The sequence below is a fragment of the Eublepharis macularius genome, chromosome 10 (assembly GCF_028583425.1).
Source record: "Eublepharis macularius isolate TG4126 chromosome 10, MPM_Emac_v1.0, whole genome shotgun sequence".
In the NCBI taxonomy this organism is placed as follows: domain Eukaryota; kingdom Metazoa; phylum Chordata; class Lepidosauria; order Squamata; family Eublepharidae; genus Eublepharis; species Eublepharis macularius.
In genome coordinates this window covers 3337996-3359532 of record NC_072799.1, presented here as the reverse complement: position 1 = coordinate 3359532, position 21537 = coordinate 3337996, and the positions used below count along the sequence as shown (strand labels likewise).

Genomic DNA, 21537 nt, shown 5'->3' with positions numbered 1-21537 from the left:
GGGGACAATTAAACAAGCATCACGCCTAGCCTATCCGTTGGGGCCTTTTTTTTTTTGCAGAGCAACTGGACTCTTCTTGAGTCAGAGCCGTCCTCCGACAAAAAGCCTCCTACATAACCCAGGGCCTGCTAGAGGAGACACAGGCTGCTTTCACAGATAGGATAATGCCCTTTAGCGCATTTGCAACTGGACTTTTGCGTATGAAACAGGAAAATCCACTTGCAAACAATCGCCAGAAGTGCATTATCCAAAGTTTGTGAACGCAGCCACAGCGAGGCAGCCCACTTACCAGCTGAGCTCTCATTTCATGCCTGTCTGCTCCTCTCTCTCAGCACTGCTACAAGGCCAGTTTCGTAAAAACTGCACACAGCAAGCCCATGGTGTCCCTTGCTTATTTATTAAGCTCACGAGCTGAGTCTTTTTTGATGGGTGCTCTCCCTACACCCCACCGATTCAGGCACCCCTTTACTCCAAAATCCCTCATCAAAAATGGGCAGCCAATGAGATGTCGTTCCAGCGTTGCTTCGCAGCATCCCCGAGGGGCCCAGTGCCCCACAAGACATATTTGGGTTTCTCGAGCATTTTCCTGCCTTGCTGATTCCTCACATGGACAGAAGGAACCAGCCAACTGGACCCTGCTGCGCTTAGTGGGTGCTGAGGGGCTGGCGGGTACCTGTGAGCTAAAGCGTAAGGAAGCCCCCAGGCCTCGACACCCTTTGCGATAAGACTGCTGCCATCTTGGAGACTAAATCACAACGCTATTGCTTCAGGTTTTAGAATGCGCACATGTTGCGGCCAGCGCAAAAATCCCATTGTGCAGTTACAGTAGTCTTTAAGCCCTCGAGCTTAAGACCAAAAGGGTCTCACGGCAGCCTTGAAGGCGAGAGCTGTTGGGAGATCCAAGGGAACCCACACTCCCAAGAGGCTGTTTCCAGGCCTCTGCTCCCCTGCAAAGGGTCAGGCATTCCTAGCCCTGGGGTGGGGGGGAAGAAGCTTTTGGCTACTGGGGCTGCCTGCTCCCCTAGAAGCAGCAAGAAAAGCTGGTGGAGACAACGGGCTCGAAGGAAACAAAAGCCACACCGATTGGGGCAGACTAGTGCTAAGAAGAGGCAAAGGAGGGGCAAGGCCCAGTATTGTCCTCTGGGTGGCCCGACGGCTGAAGGCCACCTGTGGCTCGTTGCTCGGTCCTGCCCAAGGTCTCTGTTTCACCCTCTTCCATCTCAGGACGCTCTACAGCTGCCCGACTTGGTGTAGGAACCCCCAGATTTTCTACAGCTGGGCAACCTGGAGCGACAGGCAGATAAAGGCCGGCGTCGCCTTGTGTCTTGAGAAATCCACACTCATTCTGGGGAGCCCTGCTATCAGACCCACTCTGTCCCAGGGCCACAAGCTCTCCTCCTGATCTGGTGCCCAAGTCAGCTGAGTGCCATTTCCCCGGGCTTCCCTGCGCAGGTGGATTCTCTGCCTTAAGAGGCACCTGAAGATCATCGTTCGCCACTCCAGCGGACACTCTCGGTTCTCTCTGGGGAGGTCCAGGGTTCAGATCTTTCTCCGCTGACTCTCCTGATCCACTGGATTCACCCAACTGTAGCTCTTCCTCATCCAGGCCCTGACGTTCTCTCCTGTCGGACTCGCCGGTCTCTGTGGTCTGTCCTAAACCTGCGCTCTCTGTGCTACAGCAGGCAGCGGATTCTCCACTCTCAGAGCTGGGCAACTCCTCCTCCTCTGGTGGAGGCTCTCCCTCTTCTGTGCTGCTGTGGTTCGCGTGGTTCTCCTCACCTGCCGAGGCCTTGACGGGCTGGTGACACAGGGGGCACGTGTCCTGCACGTAGAACCATTTGCGTAGACAGTTTTCGTGGAAGATGTGGCCACAGTGGGTGATTACAGCAAGGGTCATCTCCTACACCGGAAGGACCAAGACAGTTAAATGGAAAAGGGAGAGGGAAGGGAACACAGAGCAGGAAATGTGTTTCCAAAAAAAAAAAATGAAGAAGATGAGCAGTAGTGCTGGGACCGGCAAATCTACCATTTCTGCCTGGCATTCTACCACTGGGTGGTTGCAAGATGGCTAATTTTAAAAAGCTAAACTGGCCCAGCTGAATGCAAGGTTTTTCATACGGCCGTTTGGAGGATTTCGGAAGTTGCTGGATACCATAGGGCCTTGTAGCTCTCATCTCACGGGCAGTAACTCTCCCGGATCTCGGATACAGAAAGCTCTTTCCAGACACCTGTTGTTCTGGATCCTTATAGCGGAGAATGAACTCGGGACCTTCCCACACAGACATGTGCCCTGGCCCTGAGCCACGTCACCTCCCAAATGTTCTCACTCTTCACACTCTTCACACTGTGGTTTCCTCTGAAAGGGTTACAACATATGCAACAAGAGTGGCCAATTTAGAAAACTATGTCGAGCGGCGTATGAAAAGCGCTTTCTCCTTGCCACTGAAAGGATGCAGCGTGGCCGTCTTCCCCAGACGTACCCAGAAAAAGTAAATGAAAGACTTTAAATGAAAACTCGGAACAGGGGATGGGAATAGCACATACAAGGAAATGCGAGTGGAGAGAAAGGAACGGGGCTTCTCAGGTGCTTGTCTACAGATGCAGAAAGCAAATGCTTTCAATAAAGTAGGCTGTTGGACACGAAAACTTATTTCTCAATAAAACCAGTTTCAAAGTCTTCTAACCCCTGTGGCTGCAGAGACCCCCATGAAAATGCATCGGCTTTCCCTTCCCGCCACCACATCTGCCCTAAGCATCAAAAATTCTTTTAAAACCTGAATGGAATTAGAATCAATTTTGCAAACTGAGGAAGTTACAGGTACGCATATGGATGCGGTTTCTTCCAAGTGCAGGATTCAAGTTAACTCAGGGAAGAATTTGGGGGGCGCAGACGACACAAAACTCTGGAAAACCGGAGCTTATGCTGAGAAAGCAGCAGTAGTTAATTGTCAGAATGGGTGTGTGTGTGTGTGTGTGTGGCTCAGTGGCAGAGCTTCCACTTGGCATGCTCAAAGTCCATAGTTGAATCCCTAGTATCTCCAGGTAAAAGATTCAGGCAGCAGGTAACAATAACCTGCTTATACACCACTCTTCTAGACAGTGCTTATACACCACTCTTCTAGACAGATTAGTGCCCCACTCAGAGCGAGGAACAAAGCCAGCGTTATTATTATCATCCCTACAATATAGCTGGGAGCTGGGGCTGAGAGGAGTGATTTACCCCAGGCCACCTGCCAAACTCATGGCAGGAGTGGGATTTGAAACAGCAGAGTGCTGATTTGCAGCCCAACCAATTAACCAGTATGCTACAGCAGCTCCTATTTTTTTATACACACACACACAAAGACAATTGTCCTGACTGAATCATCAACACCCAGCCCAAACCGCTGGACCTAGAAATGTGAAATTTGGGGAGAATATTCCTTTCATGATGTAAACACCCACTAAGAAGGGATTTTAAGAAATTCACCCCTTAAGGAGGTAAAAAAGAGGTTAAATGTGTTTTCCCAAAGGGATACAGCTCCCTTGTGTGGCTGGCAGGCTGGTGCCTGCTTGCACCCCCGCCCACTGCCAGCTCGACCACTCTTCCCTGATTGGACCAGCCTTTCACGGTCATTTGCATATGCGGTCTGATTAGGGCTCACAACATTCCACACCTCATCTCCCCCCCCAGACAGTTGGAACACAGAGGTCATTTGCATATGTGGCCTGATTGGTCCTCACCCCTCACATTCTAAATAGTATGCAGTTGCTACTGGGGGTCATTTAATGTGTCCTGAGATAAAATGCATCTCCCAGTCTTCCCCTCAAAGTTTACTGGGGTTGCCAACTCAAAACACACACACACACACACACACACACACACACACACACAAACCAAAAAATGTTATATACCCATAAGTATTATAACTGGATTTAAAGTAGTTAAATGCCGTAGCGAAGCATGGGTATCAAGTTAGTGCGCTTATAGACGGCTCTTCTAGACAAATTAGTCTCCACTCAGAGCAGGGAACAAAGTCAGTGTTGTTTTTATCCCCGCAGTACAGCTGGGGAACTGGGCTGAGAGGAGTGGCTTGCCCACAGCCACCTAATAAGCTCATGGCAATAGCGGGAATTGAACCAGCAGAGCGCTGATTTGCAGCCCAACCATTTAACTACTATTGAGCCCCTGGAGAGATGCTGCTAGCTTGTGCAGACAGGACTAATCGTGATGGACTGACAGCCCGATTCAGTATAAGGCAGCTTTGTGGGTTCGTGCGATGTGAAGGCTGGCATTTCTCGGGCTAATTCCTCCCCCACCAATGAAAAAGGGGGTGAGAGCCACCTGGTGCTTACCTGGAAGCAAATGGCACACACATCGTTGTGGTTCTGCAGCTGCCTTCGGGTGGCCCTCGGCAGCGAGTTGATCTTCTTGGCCGCCTCCCTGCGGAGCAAGAAGCTCTTCCAGCCCGATTGGGCCCTCAGCCAGACATTCAAGTAAGAGTGGATGATGATAACCGAGGCTCCCATCCAGCTCCACTCCCCGAAGATGGACTCCCAGGTGCCGTAGGCCACCACGCAGACTGCCACCACGAACTCCAGCACGCGGCTGATGGCATTGACGTAATAGATGATCTCGTCCATCTTCTCCATTGGAGTGTCCTGGAAGATCTCGATCATGAAGAGGGTATAGATGAAGAGGGTTCCCATCACCTGCGAAGAGGAGGAAGAAGAGGAGGAAATGGAGAACGATGGATGCCCCTGCACAGACAGGAAGCCCTCCCAGGTGGTACTAAGAAGATGCCTTGTTGCTAGGCTGGAGACAGGTTGGCAACTGGAGCAAGGTCGGGGCATGTCCAGTGGCTGAGGCAGCCTTAAAAGGGGTAATGCAGAAGACTTGCAGGTAGCTAGAGGAGGGTGAGTAAGGGCAAAGGGGGTGTCGAGAGTGGCAGTAACTCCCTTTGCCTTTTCTGTATTCTGCGAGATGGAATAAGCTGGTGCTAAAACAAGCAGGCTGCTGTAGACGCCTTCCTGGGGATGTAGATACAGAGGACTTAGCCATATTAGTCTGTAGTTGCAAAATAGTAGAGTCCAGTAACACCTTTAAGACTAACCAATTATACTGCAGTGTAAGCTTTTGAGAACCACAGCTTTCTTCATCAGATGCATTGTCAGCTTTCGAGAACCACAGCTCTGTCAGATGCATCTGCAGCATAAGCTTCCGAGAACCACAGCTCTCTTTGTCAGATGCATCTGCAGCATAAGCTTCCGAGAACCACAGCTCTCTTCCTCAGATGCATCTGCAGCATAAGCTTCCGAGAACCACAGCTCTCTTTGTCAGATGCATCTGTAGCATGAGCTTACGAGAACCACAGCTCTCTTCCTCAGATGCATCTGTAGCATAAGTTTTCGAGAACCACAGCTCTATGGTTGTTGTGGGTTTTCCGGGCTGTATTGCCGTGGTCTTGGCATTGTAGTTCCTGACGTTTCGCCAGCAGCTGTGGCTGGCATCTTCAGAGGTGTAGCACCAAAAGACAGAGATCTGTGAGCCCTCTCCCTTCCAGGCATTATTTTAATCCTCCTTTTCTCGTGGCCAAACAGTGCAGAAGAGACATCAGTGAGAAATGGGGAAATCTTTCTGCTTCAGGTGTTTTTGCATTTCTCTTCTGGGTAAGTTGCCTCCCTGGGCCAGAAGGTGACTAAGAGAAGGCCTAAATGCAAACACGAGGGAGGGGTAAGAACCCTGGAAATATGTGAAATCAACAGACCCGGGAAGTACCTGAAGGGAGGTCAGCATACAGCTTGAGACGAGGATCAGGAGCCAGAAATCCATGTGGAAGAAGTGGGCGATCCTACACGCCATGAAGCCCGGGAAGATCAAGAGGAAGAGGCACATGCTGACCCCGCGGAAGTGCTTCCAAACACTCCTGCAAGGAGAGGCGGGTTGAGTGCCAAAGATGCACAGAAGTGCCACACGGTGGAGCCAGCCTGGCAGAGAAGGACCTTGCCCAACACTGGCTCCCTGAGATCCATGACCTGGACATTCAGAGCAAAAGAAATGCCCTTCTCTTCACCTAAAGACTTTCCCGAGGGCCGTCATAAAGTTCTTTCCCGCAAGGTGCTGCTCCCTGGCTTCACACACAACCCTGCAGGCAGGCCTAATCCAGTTCTCTTTCATTCCCGGGCAAGGGACCAGCTGCTTGGAAGAGGAAAGGGGAAGAAAGGAAGCGCCACTGAGGATAGGAGCTTCCCCATGTCCTCCTATGGACCTATCAGGTTCTTCGTCTGCCTCTCCTTGTTCCCTCTCTGCCTTCATGTACCTGGAACAGCCCTCCCACCTCCGGCCCACACACGACTTCACCCTCTCTCTACAACCCACATCTTTATTAAAGCCCTCTGAGAATACCACGCTGCTCTCAGCTCACAAACTTATTAAGATAGATCAAGATGAGTAGCCGCGTTAGTCTGTCTGTAGCAGTAGAAAAGAGCAAGAGTCCAGTAGCACCTCTAAGACTAACAACACTTGTGGGAGAGTACGAGCTTTCGTGAGCCACAGCTCACTTCTTCAGTAAATGTACCTTAATCAGACTAACAAAATTTTTGGTAGTCTTATTAAGTCAAAAGGTTGTTAGTCTTATTAAGGTGCATTTATTCTGGCTCAGGCTGTTGGCTCAATCTAGCAACATCCCGTCTCCGTAAGAGCAAGAGTGGTGTAGCCGGCCAGATGTCGAACTAGGATCTGGAAGGCGTGTGGCAAAATCCCCGGTCTGCCACTGAAGGTCACTAGGTGACGTGGGGCCGGCCCCTCTCTCTCAGCCTGACCTACCTCACAGGGTGGTGGTTATGAGGATAAAATGGAAGAGGGGAAAACGACGTTGTCAGCTGCTTTGTGTCCCCATTAGGAAGAAAAGCAGGGTATACAGCTGTCAGTAAACAGATGTCCAAGTCTGAATACTTTGTTTTTAAAAAACCCATTTAAAAGTCTGATAAATCTCAGAAATGAGAAGGTAAAGCAAAATCCAGTTCCAAAGGAGCATTTGCTCTCAGTCATGGTTACTCAGGGCTCTGAGCATTTTCTCTGAGGCAGTGCAGGCTCAGAAAGATGCACCCTGAGACCCCTGGAGCACTGGATCACACTCTCAACTTAGCCTACCTCACAGGGATGTTGTGACGACAAAACAGGAGGGGAGAACTACCGGAGCTGTGTGAAATAAGGTGAGATGAAACATGCTAGAGACAGGAAGGCAGCAAAGATGTCTTTCCAAACAACCTGCTGCTGGGGACAGGGTTGCCAACTGCCTGGAGAAAAAGGGCCCCACCCCTTGAATTAAGGCTTAATAGGATGTTATTTTCCCCCATGCCATGCAAAGCTCTCGTGAGCCCTACCCTCCACAAAAGTGTTTTATTAGAAGCAAAGCTTACTGAGAACGCACAAGCCTATTAATGGCTGCTAATATCACACTTCATGAGGAAGGTAAAGAAGAGGGTGGAAACTGATATAGCCTTCAACAGGGGCATGGAGGGATGCCAACGGCCTGGAGAAAAAAAGTTCTGTTCCCATTTGCAGAGGCTTAATAACAACAACAACATTCGATTTATATACCGCCCTTCAGGAGAACTTAATGCCCACTCAGTGCGGTTTACAAAGTATGTTATTATTATCCCCACAACAAAACACCCTGTGAGGTGGGTGGGGCTGAGAGAGCTCCTAGAAGCTGTGACTAGCCCAAGGTCACCCAGCTGGCTTCAAGTGGAGGAGTGGGGAATCAAACCCGGCTCTCCAGAGTAGAGTCCCACGCTCTTAACCACTACACCAAACTGGCTCTCAATGGGATGTGATTTACCACCACGCCACGAAAAGTGTCACCTGCCCATTTCCATCCATTAAGCCTTTGTTAAAAGGACAGGGACCTGGATAGGCCAGGCAAGCCTGATCTCGCCGGGTCTCTGCAGCTAAGCAGGGCCGTCCTTGGTAAGTAATTGGATGGGAGACCTCCAAGGAAGGCCGGGGTTGCGAGGCAGGCAATGGCAAACCACTTCTGATAGTCTCTTGCCATGAAAACTCTGCCATAAATCAGCTATGACCTGACGGAACTTTCCACCATCAGAAGGACAGGATATTTTTCTCTAGGCCTGTTGGCAACTCTAGCTGGAGGCTGAATCTGGGCCTTTCTGCACGTGAGGCTCTACTACTAAGCTACGGCCACCCCCATCCTAGCTCCCACCACCGCCACTTGCCTTCCCCTGCTCCCCCTCTATTGCTCCACCCCCTTTTCCAAACCCTCCTCAATAACCGTCCCACTGCAAATATGTTCTGCGGATACCCAGAGCATTTCTGGCTCCAAGCACACCAGAGGGCACGTTACCTGTTCTGTGAGGCCCCCAGCCCCAGCACGATGGGGTCCGCTATCTCGACCATGGACTGCAGGGTTGACGTCACCACGATGAAGAGGATGATGCTGAGGAGGAAGGTTCTCTGGAGCAGCTGCAGGTCCAGCAAGCCTGTCTGGAGGGCTAGCAGCAGCAGGGTCACGCCCTCCGTCATGCCCCTGCACGGCCAAGACACAAGGAGCAAAAGGCGTGGGAATTGGGAGAGCCCCGCTAGGAGCGTGGAAGAAATGGCACCTCACCAGTGGATTGGGAGGAAGGACGACCCACAGACGGCTCACACACGCGGTGCTTTCTGATGCCCTTAGAGTGGGCAAACTTTTTAAGGACACACTACTGGAAATGTGGAAGGATCTTTTGTAGATCTTAAAAAGCTAATTGGCAGCTTCCCTCTCCTCATCTTCAGCAAATATCAGCCCTGGGCTCACAGTCACCGTCCCTATCTCGCGCCTGCAAACCGAGATCAAGATGCATCCCACCCAGCCGTTCCAAACTCAGCCCCGAGCCTGGAAGCGTGAAAAGGACTCGGAGGCTATAAGCACCCTGCCGGTTGCTGACTTGGCCTTGGGATCCTGTTCCCACCAACTCCCCACCATCTTTTAAAAAAAAATGATGCTGCAGAGCACAGGCCCGGTCTATACACGCTGCAGAAGGAGGTGGCAGGACTGTACCACTTCATATTGTAGGTGGGGTGTGCCATTTTTAACGTCTTCCGCACATTAAAACTGAAACATTAAAAAAAAAATGACTAGAGCACTAGCAACATTGGGGCAGGAGGAAGGGAGCTTTGAACAAGTTCTTTTTAACATATTTTATTTTTATTTATTTTCGATTTTTATTCCGCCCTCCCCACATTTCCAGCAGGGAAACGTTAAAAAATGCTGACCGTTTTACCTGCTGGGGCACAGCCTGTGTTGCATTATGAATGAGGGTGCCACAGGACGGAGACGGATACCATCACCAAAAAGCCCAATGCCACGCCTGGGCGCTCTCACCTGTGCATCACGTTGCCGTTCTGGAAAGCGCCGTAGCCTGCCAGGTAGAACTTGCAAAGTTTCAGCAGCCCCAGGGCCAGGTAGGAGACGGTGAAGGTGAGTCCGATCAGAGAATAGGGAGTGCTGCAGCACTTGGCCACGCTGCAGGCAACAAAAACCAGTGAAAAGCCCTTCTGATGGGTATCCAGGGCCCCTGACCCCCCACAGGGGCCAGCGAGATGCTTCTGGGAAGCCCACAACCCACACAGGAGGGAAGGGCCCCTGCCCAGCAAGTGACAATCAGATAGACTGCCACTGAACTGCCATTTAATTTCCATGGAGGTTAACCATCGGCAGAAAACTGCACCTCTCTATTTGAAGCCATTTATTGCCAGTAGCCCTCCTCACAATGAATCCCCTAAATTAACTGTGTGAGTTATTTCCTTCCAGTTGCCCTAAGTCAACATATGCGCAAGGCTGGGAATTTTTAGGCCAGCAGGTACCACTTCACGCTTGTTTGCCTTGCGCTTCCCTTGCCATTTTGTCTCTTGTTCAACCAATTCGGATTTGAATACGAGAGATCAAATGGCACTACGGGGAGAGCCCACACCCCACCCAGCCACCGACACTATTTCCTTCTCCACTAAGGATATGCACCCCCCTCCCCCCCCCGATCCACAGCCAAGCAGAAAGCCCTGGGTTGAGAACGCTGCCCGTGCAAACTAGGCTCCCACAGAGCTGGCAGGAAGCAATTTCACCTCCTGCCCATTGTAACGATGGGCACAGCACTGGCAGGCAACCATCGCGAAATTATGGTGGACAGCAGCAACAGGTGAAATAGAGAGAGCATCACGCCACAGGAAATCGCTGCTCGTACTTTCCCCTCCGGCGCATCTCTGCCCCACTTACCATTTTCTTACCTGCTAAGGAAGATGAACAGGAGCCCTTGGTGGGACAGAAGGGTGCCCGGGGAGGCCAAGAAAGCATAGATCTGCAAGGTGAACAGTGCCAGCCAGAAGACCAAAAACAGCACCGGGACGGCCAGCTGCCTCCACAGGGACATGCCCAGCGCAATCAGGTGGTAGAACTCCAGCGCCTGGGAACGAGAGAGACCCAAAGGCAAAGAGAGCCACCAGCCAGGCTCATCACAGGCTTCTGGGCCACCCTATGTCTTTCCAACACTACCACGTTGCTCCCCACAATGCGGAAGGACAAAAAGGGGGACCCTGTTTTGCCAACACACCACCTTGCACTGGCCTGAGTGCTTTGTGCCGGGTGTTCACCCGTTGTGCTACAACTCTGAGGAATCTCTGAGTGAATCCACACCTTCTCTTGTAACACCCTGCCCACCTCTGGCTGGGATATAAAGGCTCAGGGATCGTCATTCCGACTTCAAGAGCTCAGACACTCGAAAGCTCACACCCAGGAAATCTTGTTGGTCTCTAAGTTGCCACTAGACTCAAATCCTGCTGTTCTACTGCAGACCACCACAGCTACCCACCCGAAACTACAATCAGGAATCCAGACGATCGGGTTGGAGAGGGGAACACGGATTGAAAGGAGGCACCCTTTGGAAGAGCTGGAGTTGACAGGGGGAGGGAGGCAAAAACCAAGAGGCCAGGCAGTCTGACTCTCTCAGATTGGTGGCACAGAGACGGAGTCTCCCTTTCACACTTAGGACATGTGCCCAACGCCAGGTCCCACGCTCACACGGGTGGCAGCTCAGCAAGCACACGGGCTCTGCACTGCAGTCCTCTGCCAATAATCAGCACAGTGACTGTTCTATGCACCACAGTCCTGCTGCGCAAAATCCACACGCCCCGCCTGCAACATCTCCTGTAGAACTTGGCATTTGCTATTTGAATCTTTCTACATTTCTGGCTGTGGGGAAAAGTGGTGGCAACTGCAAAGGGCAGAGGGGCAGGACGACTCAGTGGCTGAGGGGCACGGTTCCTCCGCTCAGAGAAAAAGGTGCGATGTAAACAGAGAGCGTACCTCAGAGTGAATTCAGACCACTGGCCTGTCCGAGCAGCATGCCACCCCATCAAATGCTGGGGCTGCTGTTGCTTCTTGCCCCTCATCTCAATCCTTCTTTCTTTTAAAAAAAATTAGCCAGTTTGGTGCAGTGGTTAAGAGCACGGGACTCTAATCTGGAGAGCCGGGTTTGATTCCCCACTCCTCCACTTGAAGCCAGCTGGGTGACCTTGGGCGAGTCACAGTTCTCTGGAGCTCTCTCAGCCCCACCCACCTCACAGGGTGATTGTTGTGGGGGTAATAATAACACTTTGTGAACCGCTCTGAGTGGGCATTAAGTTGTCCTGAAGGGCGGTATATAAATTGAATGTTATTATTATTAAATGCTGCCTGGACAGTCTTACATTCATCCTACCCTTCATTTATTTTAAGAATATACAAAAACAAGTATTTTGAGAGCCGTTTTGGGACCAGGGGTGGGTAGGTAGGAGTGCCCCCATGACATCACATGTACAAGCCAATAGGTGCCTTCCATGGGGGACAAGCCCCCATTCCAGCTGTGCTGTGTGGTTTTCCAAGCAAATCTTGAACAGAAGCAACCTGCGTGTGGCAAAAAGGCACCTGCTACTGTCACTCTCACAGCAGTAGTCTTGATCGCACCCTTGTGCCCTGTTCACGACCTGATGACTGCTATTCCCTGGATCCTGCCTGTGCACCCCACCTAATAATAATTACACCAACAACAACATTCGATTTATATACCGCCTTCAGGACAACTTAACACCCACTCAGAGTGGTTTACAAAGTGTATTACTATTATCCCCACAACAATCACCCTGTGCGGTGGGTGGGGCTGAGAGAGCTCCGAGAAGCTGTGACTGACCCAGCTGGTTTCAAATGGAGGAGTGGGGAATCAAACCCGGCTCTCCAGATTAGAGTCCTGCCGCTCTTAACCACTACACCAAACCTAGCCTCCGACTGTATCCTACTCTCTCCTCAAAGCTGACCCTTGACTTGAAGTTGTGCAAAAACAACCGGTATGCCTATACACATAACGAACTCTTGGTAGAGGGCTCCTTTGCACGGAAAGGTAAAGGGACCGGGGAAAGGGTTGGCACACGGGGAACATAAGCCTAACCCCCCACTCTCACCTGACCGACCTCCCTGCAGGCTGCCACAGCCAGGTGGAAGGGCACAGGCAGGGAAGAGGCTGCTACGTAGAGCACCTCCAGGGCTGTGAGGACGGCAGCGAAGGTGTTGACCGTGGGCAGCACTTGGAGAGGGAGGCAGCACAGCCGGGCCGCCAAGGGGAGGAGCAGAGCGGAGAAGAGCCACACCCGCTTGGTCTTCTGCAGGAGGGCGCAGAGGGTGATCACGATGACCTGCCCTGGGAAGGAAGCACAGGCAGCTGGCAGGCAAAGAGACACCTTAGAGGCAAGCTCAAATCATGGACGTCGGGAAGGGGGCCCAATGGTCAACCCCACCCCCTGTCTATAATGCTGCTATGGGTGTACTTTAGACCTAAGCAGACTTTTTATACCCCGCCTTTCTCCCCAACAGGGACCCAAAGTGGCTTATGACAATTCTCCTCTCCTTTGTTTTTATCCCCACAACTTAGGCTGAGAAAGCGTGATCGGTCTGAGGTTACCCAGCAAGCTTCCATGGCAGAGTCGGGATTCGAACCTGAGTCTCCAAGCACCTAGTAGGACCCTGCAACCACTACACTATGCTGGCACTATGGAGCCTTCCTCCAGTCTAAGCGGCTATTCTGTTGGAGGAAGAGCCACTTAAGATGGAGGAAGGCTTCCAACTTTGCTCAGAGGAGCCGCAGAAGGCACGCCACCGTCCCTTTGAAGAGCCTTTGACAGCTGTGTGTGTTTCAGAAACTTCCCATCTGGAGAGAAAAGCCAGCAAAAGCATCAAGAACTGATTTTCTGCCTGCCAGGCACTAGGACCATGAGGCGGTCGGGCAGAATTGCTTTAGGAGCTGCCACTGCCCAGGTGTGTATGAACACACACACACGCATTATGCACATGTATGCCATAGGACTATGTAGCTAAGTACTGTCTACTGTGACTGGCAGTGGCTCTCCGGGGTCTTGAGGTCTTTCCCGGGATCTATCACCCAAGATCCTCACAGCTGGAAACAGCCCAGATTCAACCCAGGATTTTCTGCGCTCCAAAGCATCTGCCCTACCACCGAGCTCACATCCCCTTGTTTAATAGTGGCCTTGCTGGTATCAGCAAGAAGAGCAAGAGTCCAGTGGCACCTATAAGACTAACAAAATTTGTGGTAAGGAATGAGCTTTCGTGAGTCACAGCTCACTTCTTCTGATACTGAAGAAGTGAGCTGTGACCCACAAAAGCTCACACCCTACCACAAATTTTGTTAGTCTTATAGGTGCTGCTGGACTCTTGTTCTTTTCTACTGCTACAGACAAACTAACACAGCCGCCCATCTTGTGGTATCAGCAAGAAATGAAACAGTGCCGTGGCCCCTCTCGGGAATCAACGATTGGAGGAGTGGGGAGAGCTTGCAAAGTATAAAACAAGACTCAGAAACGGTGGGCTGATGTTACGATTGCCAACTGCCTGGAGAAAAAAGGTCCTGGCTAACCAAACCGCCGCCCCCCTCACCTGTGAGTGCAGTGGCAAAGTGACTGAGCGCCGCAGGATCGTTGTACACAGCCCCCTGGAATTCATGGCCCATCTCATGTCGGATGTAGTCCCTGGAACGAGAACCCATAAAACGGTTGGCCGTGGCAAGAGAAGATTTTGAAAATCAGCCCCAAAGCAAGGAGCAGGCTTCTGCTGTCGAAGCCTAGAGCTCCAACCACAGACCGTCCTTTAGAGGAGCATTTCCCCCCTCCACCTTCCGAGCAACTAAGACCGTGTTTCTTCCATGCATGGTTACCTCACCTTAGCCAGCCCTTTAAGGGCAAGAACTGGGCAAAAATCAACGGGCAGCTTTTTGGCCACCATACCTAAGGGACCGTCTCTCCCTGTATGTGCCCTCGAGAGCACTTTGTTCAACCGGAAAACATCTACTGGTGGTCCCTGGCCCTAGGGAGGCTCAGCTGGCCTCTACCAGGGCCAGGGCCTTTTCGGTCCTGGCCCCAACCTGGTGGAACTCTCTGTCTGAGGACAGACAGAGAGGACAGGGACAGGGTGATTTTAGTCCATCATTGCCGAGCCTTCCACCGGTCTCCCTCTACGAGGGGTATGGAGAGTCCACTTCCACTGGTTGCCCTGAAAGGGGCACAGTATTTTATCTGTTTTTATAATTGATGTTAAGTTGCATTTTAATCAATGTTGTACCTCTCCCTGAGCCCGCTTGCGGGGACGGCAGATTAAAAAATAAATAAATAAATACCTTGCCCTGGACTCAGGCTATGCAGCTAACAGGGGGATAAATGACTATGGCCAGCAGGCCAGAGAGCAGGTCAAATGGCCTCCTCTTATTTGACCTTGGTCCTCTCCAAAGCCAAGACTGCACTGTGGAGACAGCAACTGATCTCTCTTTATTTCAAGAAGACACTCGGCTAGCCAAAGGAGAAGTGAAGGGAGGGGTGCCAGCACCCAAAGCCGGCTGCAGAATTCAGAGACACGCTTATCAAACAACAACTGGCACCCCCCCTCCCCCCCAGCAGGAAGAACTGGCCTGTGGTTTGCAGCCTTAAAAAAATAAACTTTGCTATTGCTTTTGGCTTTAGCTCACTTTTCTACATTTCAAAAATGGATAAAAGCCAAAGAGATGACTGGCTTACTGGTCGCTCCCATTTCTAGAAACCTTGATACAAATTCTAATTGCAGATTATATTTATTATTTCATATTTATATATTTTCTGAATGTTAATTTCACTATGTCATAGCAAGGGCTAACCAGATTGTTTTGGAAATGAAGCAAATGTATCAACCCTGTTGATATCCAAAACCATCTTTCTTGTTCTAACAAAATTAACTGTCATATATGTCTGTCTACATATCTGCAATGAGTATTTTTCTGTATTCTGTGCTCTGTACTGATCCTCTGAGAGTATGTGAAGTGGCATATCGGTGGCCTGTTTGGCTGGGAGTTGCTTATCTTACAGGTGCCTACTGTGGTGTCTACTTTCGTTTTCACAGCCGCTCGAGAATGTGTCCTTGAGTGCCAGCTAGAGCCTGGGAACTGAAAATGACTTCATTTTTGCTTCTCTCCTCCAGTTCTTCTCTCCTCCGGTCTCAAACCCCCTTCCCCCCCCTTCCTGGCTCTTTCGTGCCAGAATCCTAACCGGCCATATCCTACAGGCGGGAACTTGCCCTATAACTAACCCATCCAAACCTCTACACGTCACTTCTGCCAATACCCTTGTCTGTGTATGCTGATACTGATGGATCTCTAATAAAGTAACTTTAACTCAAACACTGGAGTGTGTGCAGTGGAGTACTATGGGGATCTAACTGCCAGAACCTGACATTAACGCTTTGAAAATGCTTCACTGTTCCTTAATATCTGATGGGTCGCAATTCCCAGGAACAAACCTCCCGGTCAGTATCAGAAGAAAGCAGCGCTCTCACTTTTCAACCCCACTTCTTGAGAAGCACCCAGAGGACCACCTTGTGTCTGCTGACCAGGTCTCCTTCCTCCACCTGTCCCCATATCTCCATTCACTCTGCTGCCAACCCAGTGCCAACAGAGAGCAGCAGTCTGCAATCACATGCCACAAGTACAGGAATTCAGAGCCGGGAAAAGCTCCAAAGGCCTTTGCCCGTCCAGTGATTAACAGGAGCAAAATCAATGATGCAAAAATAAGAAAACAGAAGACAGGTTTGTGTAATTTATGCTGGTTGCACAATCCAGCTTTTCTTGTCAAGTAATTTTACATGGCAAGTTCTGCAAAACCCTCTTTTAGTCCACCCTGGGATCCCTTGTGAGATCACACACCACTCACAATTTTACTGTCTTTTGTTCTATTAAAACGTCCACCAAGCAGGATTGGAAAATGCTGTAATTTACAGTAAAATTCTGAGCACTGATTTCAATCTAAGACCATTGAAATCAATGGGCTTAGACTGGAGTAACTATTCTTAGGATTTCACTGTTAATCTGGGCTCCTAGAGGTTGAAAATTATTGTCTCGCGCAGGTAGAGAAATGGCTCCTGAAAATCTGATCTTGGCTTTGAGGAATCTGAAATATTTTCCTGCCCTGCCAAAGGATGGAAATACGGGTACATGGAAAACATCTGTTTGGATATTGTTGTATTTACTCATTTATTAACACACAAGAAAATATAGATGCTGTGGTGGGGATGCTAGGAGCAAAACCAAAACACTCTGTCCTCACCTGGCTGTTTGATGGCCCACATAAAGCAGTAGCACTGTTAGGATGTGGAGGTACAACTTCACAAGGGACTGGACCGGAAGCAGCAGAACCACCACGCACACGAGGTGACCTAAGAGAAGAGGAAGGCAGCATTTTGAAGAGCTTTTCTTTCTTTAAGAGCTAGTTCTCTAGCCTCCAATCTTCAGGGCTTTGGCACCTGCCAGTTTTCCAGATTGCTAAGAGAGTTCTGCCTCCTTGCAAGTGCTACCCAAGGCAAGATACCAGGCATAGAATTTTGCACCCCCAAGGACAATGAAATGAATCACAGAATCATAGGTTGGAAGGGACCTCTGGGGTCATCTAGTCCACCCCCTGCACAACGCAGGAAATTCAGAAATACCTCCCAGAAATCATGCCCTTAAGTCATAGTTGACTTATGGCGACCCCTGGTGGGGTTTTCATGGCAGAAGTGGTTTGCCATTGCCTACCTCTGCAACCCTGGCCTTAAGATTTAAAAAGCACAGGTTTCTAGTCCTCAAGATAGTGTTAATAACGCGAAAGTACGTGGCCGCCTGGTATCAAGCAATAATTAAAAAGCTAACCGGTTTTGGGGGATGCTTAAGACTTCCAGTGGTCAGACACAGAGGGCTGCTCCCTGTCTCAGATACTTTTCTGAATTTGATAAAATGTCTATGGCATAACGTATGCACATTTTTTCAACTGACACACTTTGTTCCCGCTGCACACTCAGGAGTTTGGGTATCATGTTTGTGACTCGAGTGCAAAATCCAAAGACGTTTCCCTTGGTGGTGGTGGTAGAAAATAACAGCCAACCTTGTAGAGTTTTCAAAGCAAGAGAAGCTTAGAGGCGGTTTACTATTGCCTGCCTCTGGATAGCAATCCTGGACTTCTTTGCTGGTCTCCCATCCACGTACTAACCAGAGTTGACCCTGCTTAGCTTCTGAGATCTGATGAAATCGGGCTAGCCTGCTATCATTTTTTTAAAAATCCCCAACCTTCTGCCAAAGAGCTCAGAGCTCCTCCATTTTGTCATCACAACAACCCTGCGGAGTAAGTTCTGCTGAGCAAGACCGGCCCAAGGTGCCCAACTCCTAAGGAAAAGCAAGGCTTTGCAAATGGGCTCCTGGTCCGGCACTCTAACCACTAAGAAACTCTCTTGGCACACACTGCCCTACCCTTGGCGCTGACCAGCTCCATCGAGGCACAGGCGCCATCTTGCGGCCTTGGCAGCACTCCTCTCTGGTGTCTCACCTGCATAGTAGAGGCTCCACAGGTGCTGCTGGCGCAGCAGGTAAGTTTCCCGGGTCAGCTCGGCAGAGGTCTGCACGTCCCAGCGGTAGAGCAAGTCCAGGAGGACGATACTGGGCACCCGCAGGGCCACGTTGGCCACCTGCTCCAGCCCGGGCATGGCTGGCCAGCAGGCAGAGAGGCAAGCAGGAACTTTGGCACGGGGGGGGGCTTGCCTCCCCCAATACAAGCACAGCGGGGGGCCTCCCTCCCCTTGAAAGAGCCCCCTTTGGAGGAGAAGGGAGGCCGAAATAAGGGGCAACCCTCCCAAAAAGAAAGAAACAAAAACAGAGCTGGGATTGAGGCAGTGGGGACTCAGGGGCTGAGGGGGGGGGTATGATAGGGTATCAAAAGGAGGGGAAAGGTTGGGGGGGAGTCAAAGCCAGGCCAAAATAAGAGGGCAACCCCCAAAGAAGCAAAGAGAGCTGGGAAGGAGGCAGCTGGGGGGCTCAGGGGCTGGGAAGGGGGGGCTGATGGGGGTATTAAGAAGGAGGGTAAAACCAGTCTGAAATAATAGAGCCCCCCCAAAGAAGCAAAGAGAGCTGAGAGGGAGGCAGTGGGGTGTGTGTGAAGAGCTCAGGAGCTGGAATGGGGGGGGGGTCTGATGGGGGTATCCAAAGCAGGGAGGTGGGCGGGGGGGGGGGTCAAACCCCGGCCTTTTCTACGGGGGGGGGGTGAAGTTATGTGGGAATGAGAGGGGCGGTTCTCCCCCTCAGAAGGGATTCTTTTTCAAAGGGGGGGGAGGAGACAAAGTGACAGCAGGGGGGGTGAATCTCGGGGGGGGATCAAGACGGGGGGGGCTTGGCCTTCCCTCCTGAGGGCTTTGGTCAGGTAAAACAGGGAAAGGGAGGGGGTTCACCTTTGGCGGGGAGGCTGAGGGGACCCTTCCTCTTCCCGCCCCTCGCCCAGCGCCGCGCTTTCACTTTCTCTCCCGCCCCGCCCCTTGACCTAGGGGAAAGCCCCCTCTCAAGAAAAAGAGCCCCGTGAAGGCGCCGCCGCCATCTTTGTTCCTGGCGCGCCCTTCTCTCAGGACCGACGCGTGGCGCCGGAGCGACGGCGGATGTACGCACGCGCGGCCCGCCATGTTCTGTGAGGGCACGTCGGCGCGTGAGGGGAGGAGGAAGCAAAGGGGGCTGGGAAAGGTGGCGCGAGGCGCCACTTCTGGTTCCCGTGGGAAACGCCACCAACTCGCCCCGGCAAGGTGGGTGGAAGATGGAGTTGCCAACCTCCAGGTGGTGGCTGGAGAGCTCCCGGAATTCCAATGGATCTCCCGAGCAGGTCCCCTGGAGAAACTGGCTGCTCTACTAAGGTCGACTTGAATGCATTTTCTCTCTGGAATCCACCTTGAATCTCAGTGAGAAAGGCAGACTAATATATTAATAATTGCACCCCAATGAGGCCCCTTCCCTCCTAGGGTTGCCAGGTCAAGGTTGAGAAATTCCTGGAGATTTTGAGGGTGGAGCCTGGAGAGGGTGGGGCTTGGAGAAGGGACTGTCCTCAGTGGGGTATAATGCCATAGAGTTCACCCTTCAGAGGAGCCATTTTCTCCAGGGGAACTGGTCTCTGTTGCCTGGAGATCAGTTGTAATTCTGGGAGGTCTCCTGCTGCTACCTGGAGGCTGGCAACCCTATCCCCTCCCCAAAATCTAACTCACTCCAAGTGCCACCCGCAAATCTTCGGGCATTTCCCAACCTGGAGCTGGCAAACCAAAGCTGAAGGGAGTCATATTAGGCTTGCCAACTCTGGGTTAGAAAATTCCTGGAGATTTGGGGAGAGTGGAGCCCGGGGAGATCGGCAGGATTTATTTTTTTATTTATAGCCTGCTGAGACCCAAGGCAGATCGCACAGTGCAAGTGAATACAATATAATCTGCATTATGGGTTGGGATGCCCTAGACGCCACCCTCTGAAAGCATTTTTTAAAAAGTCACAAAATGTACCTGAAAAAGAAGGAAATGTCCTCTTTGTCTTGCTCCTCTTGCAGCTGGTGGGAGCGGGGGGGGGGGGGCAACAATTTTCCAAACCTTTACATTGAAAAGGACCTTTGATGTCCTGCCTTCCTGTATTCAGTGAAATGACATTTCTCCCCTCTGTAATGAAGAACAAGAATTCTCACCAGTGTGTTGTGTTTATTATAGGCATTACAATGGAACACTCTTGTTCCTCCCTCTGATATGCATGCAGTGGTTTAATCTCATGGGCTGCAGTCCCTGATCTCTTAGATCTGTTTGTTAGAATTGCGGACTGCCTGACTCCCTCCTCCCGAAACCACTTGCTCCCATCCCTGTATTTTCTTGCTAATCAATGGATATTATTTTGAGCCCTCCCATCTCTGTTGCTGTGTGAACCCAACAGCAGGAATCTATTCCTGACCTGCAAGCAAAAGGGAAAATCACAACCAGAGAACCACAAAGGCTTTATGGTAGCTACAGGCAGCTTCTTTTAAGAGGTTTTGCCTTGTCACAAATGTCACCAATTACCATTCTAACCCAGACCTGGATCATGGCCCAGGCTAGTCCACTCTCCTTAGATCTCAGAAGCTTAGCAGGATTGGACCTGGTGGGAGACCCCCAAGGTCATCCAGGGGGGCTGCGCAGAGGCAGGCAATAGCAAACCACCTCTGTTAATCTCTTGCCTTGAAAACTGCATGGAGTCGTCCAAAGTTGGCTGTGACTAGGCAACTATACATGCACATAGCACCATACAAGTGTTACAATACATTGAAACAACATGGCAGTAATTAAAAAAACAAACACCGCCATATGGTTTTGCTGTCCAATATGTAAAATCATTCCAAATAATGATAACAGCTTAGTAACTTATCATATTTCCTAGCTTATTTCTTTTATAACATACCAGTTTCGCCATATATGTATGTATGTATGTATGTATATATGTACGTACGTACGTATGTGCGCGTGTATAAATAGTACTTTCTGGGATGTGGGCATGGCAAATATATATTTGTTTTCCTAGCTATTGGAGAAATTGGAGAAATACTTTATTTTCTCCAGTGCGCTGTACACATTTTTGCCTCTGTAAGGATGTTTGTTTCTTTTAACTAATTTCACAATACCACTTCAAGATCATGTGGTATTAAACAGCCTGCCATACAGAGACACTCTAGACGAGGCATCTGACACGTGAAGAACATGTGTTGGGAGATGCAATGGTAGCCGCAAAGGTAGTCTAAAAAGACAGAGTTGGCGTCAGGGCAAAGGCTTTGCTGTACAATGGAGCTGTGCAAAGGGGCTGTGAAATGCCAGAAGGGAAACTTCAACCAATTATAACTTCTCCAGGTCCAGGCCCGGCTCTGGAAGGCAGCTCCAGCCTATTTCCATTCCTCACTCCCCCCTGGTTGTGATCCCACTCGGTTTTAGACAGGAGAGGTAAAATTGACATGTGAAGATGAAATTGACAAAGCCTCTGAGGAGCGATCTCCACAGGCTCTGTCTTTTAAAACTACACTTCCTAGCTAACATTGCGTCTCCCTACACTTGCCCCATGGCATCTCATGTAGAGAGACTCTCAGGACAGACAGTAAATCAACCTACCACAGGCATCTTTTCTGGGGAGTCCCAAGTACTCTCTGGGATGTGGGCATGGCAAATT

The 21537-nt window shown here is 50.6% G+C and overlaps 1 protein-coding gene across 1 annotated transcript; it reads right to left on the bottom strand.

Moving 5' to 3' along the window:
- Nucleotides 1-378: 378 nt before the first annotated feature.
- On the bottom strand, nucleotides 379-18399 carry LOC129337115 (RING finger protein 145-like). Its single transcript, XM_054990622.1, has 10 exons — nucleotides 17891-18399; nucleotides 16640-16748; nucleotides 13953-14044; nucleotides 12467-12702; nucleotides 10262-10437; nucleotides 9363-9503; nucleotides 8346-8528; nucleotides 5759-5906; nucleotides 4336-4692; nucleotides 379-1900 (listed from the first exon to the last, which is right to left on the bottom strand). The coding sequence occupies exons 1-10, from the start codon at nucleotides 18045-18047 to the stop codon at nucleotides 1100-1102; spliced, it is 2400 nt and encodes a 799-aa protein (XP_054846597.1). The 5' UTR covers nucleotides 18048-18399; the 3' UTR covers nucleotides 379-1099.
- Nucleotides 18400-21537: the final 3138 nt, after the last annotated feature.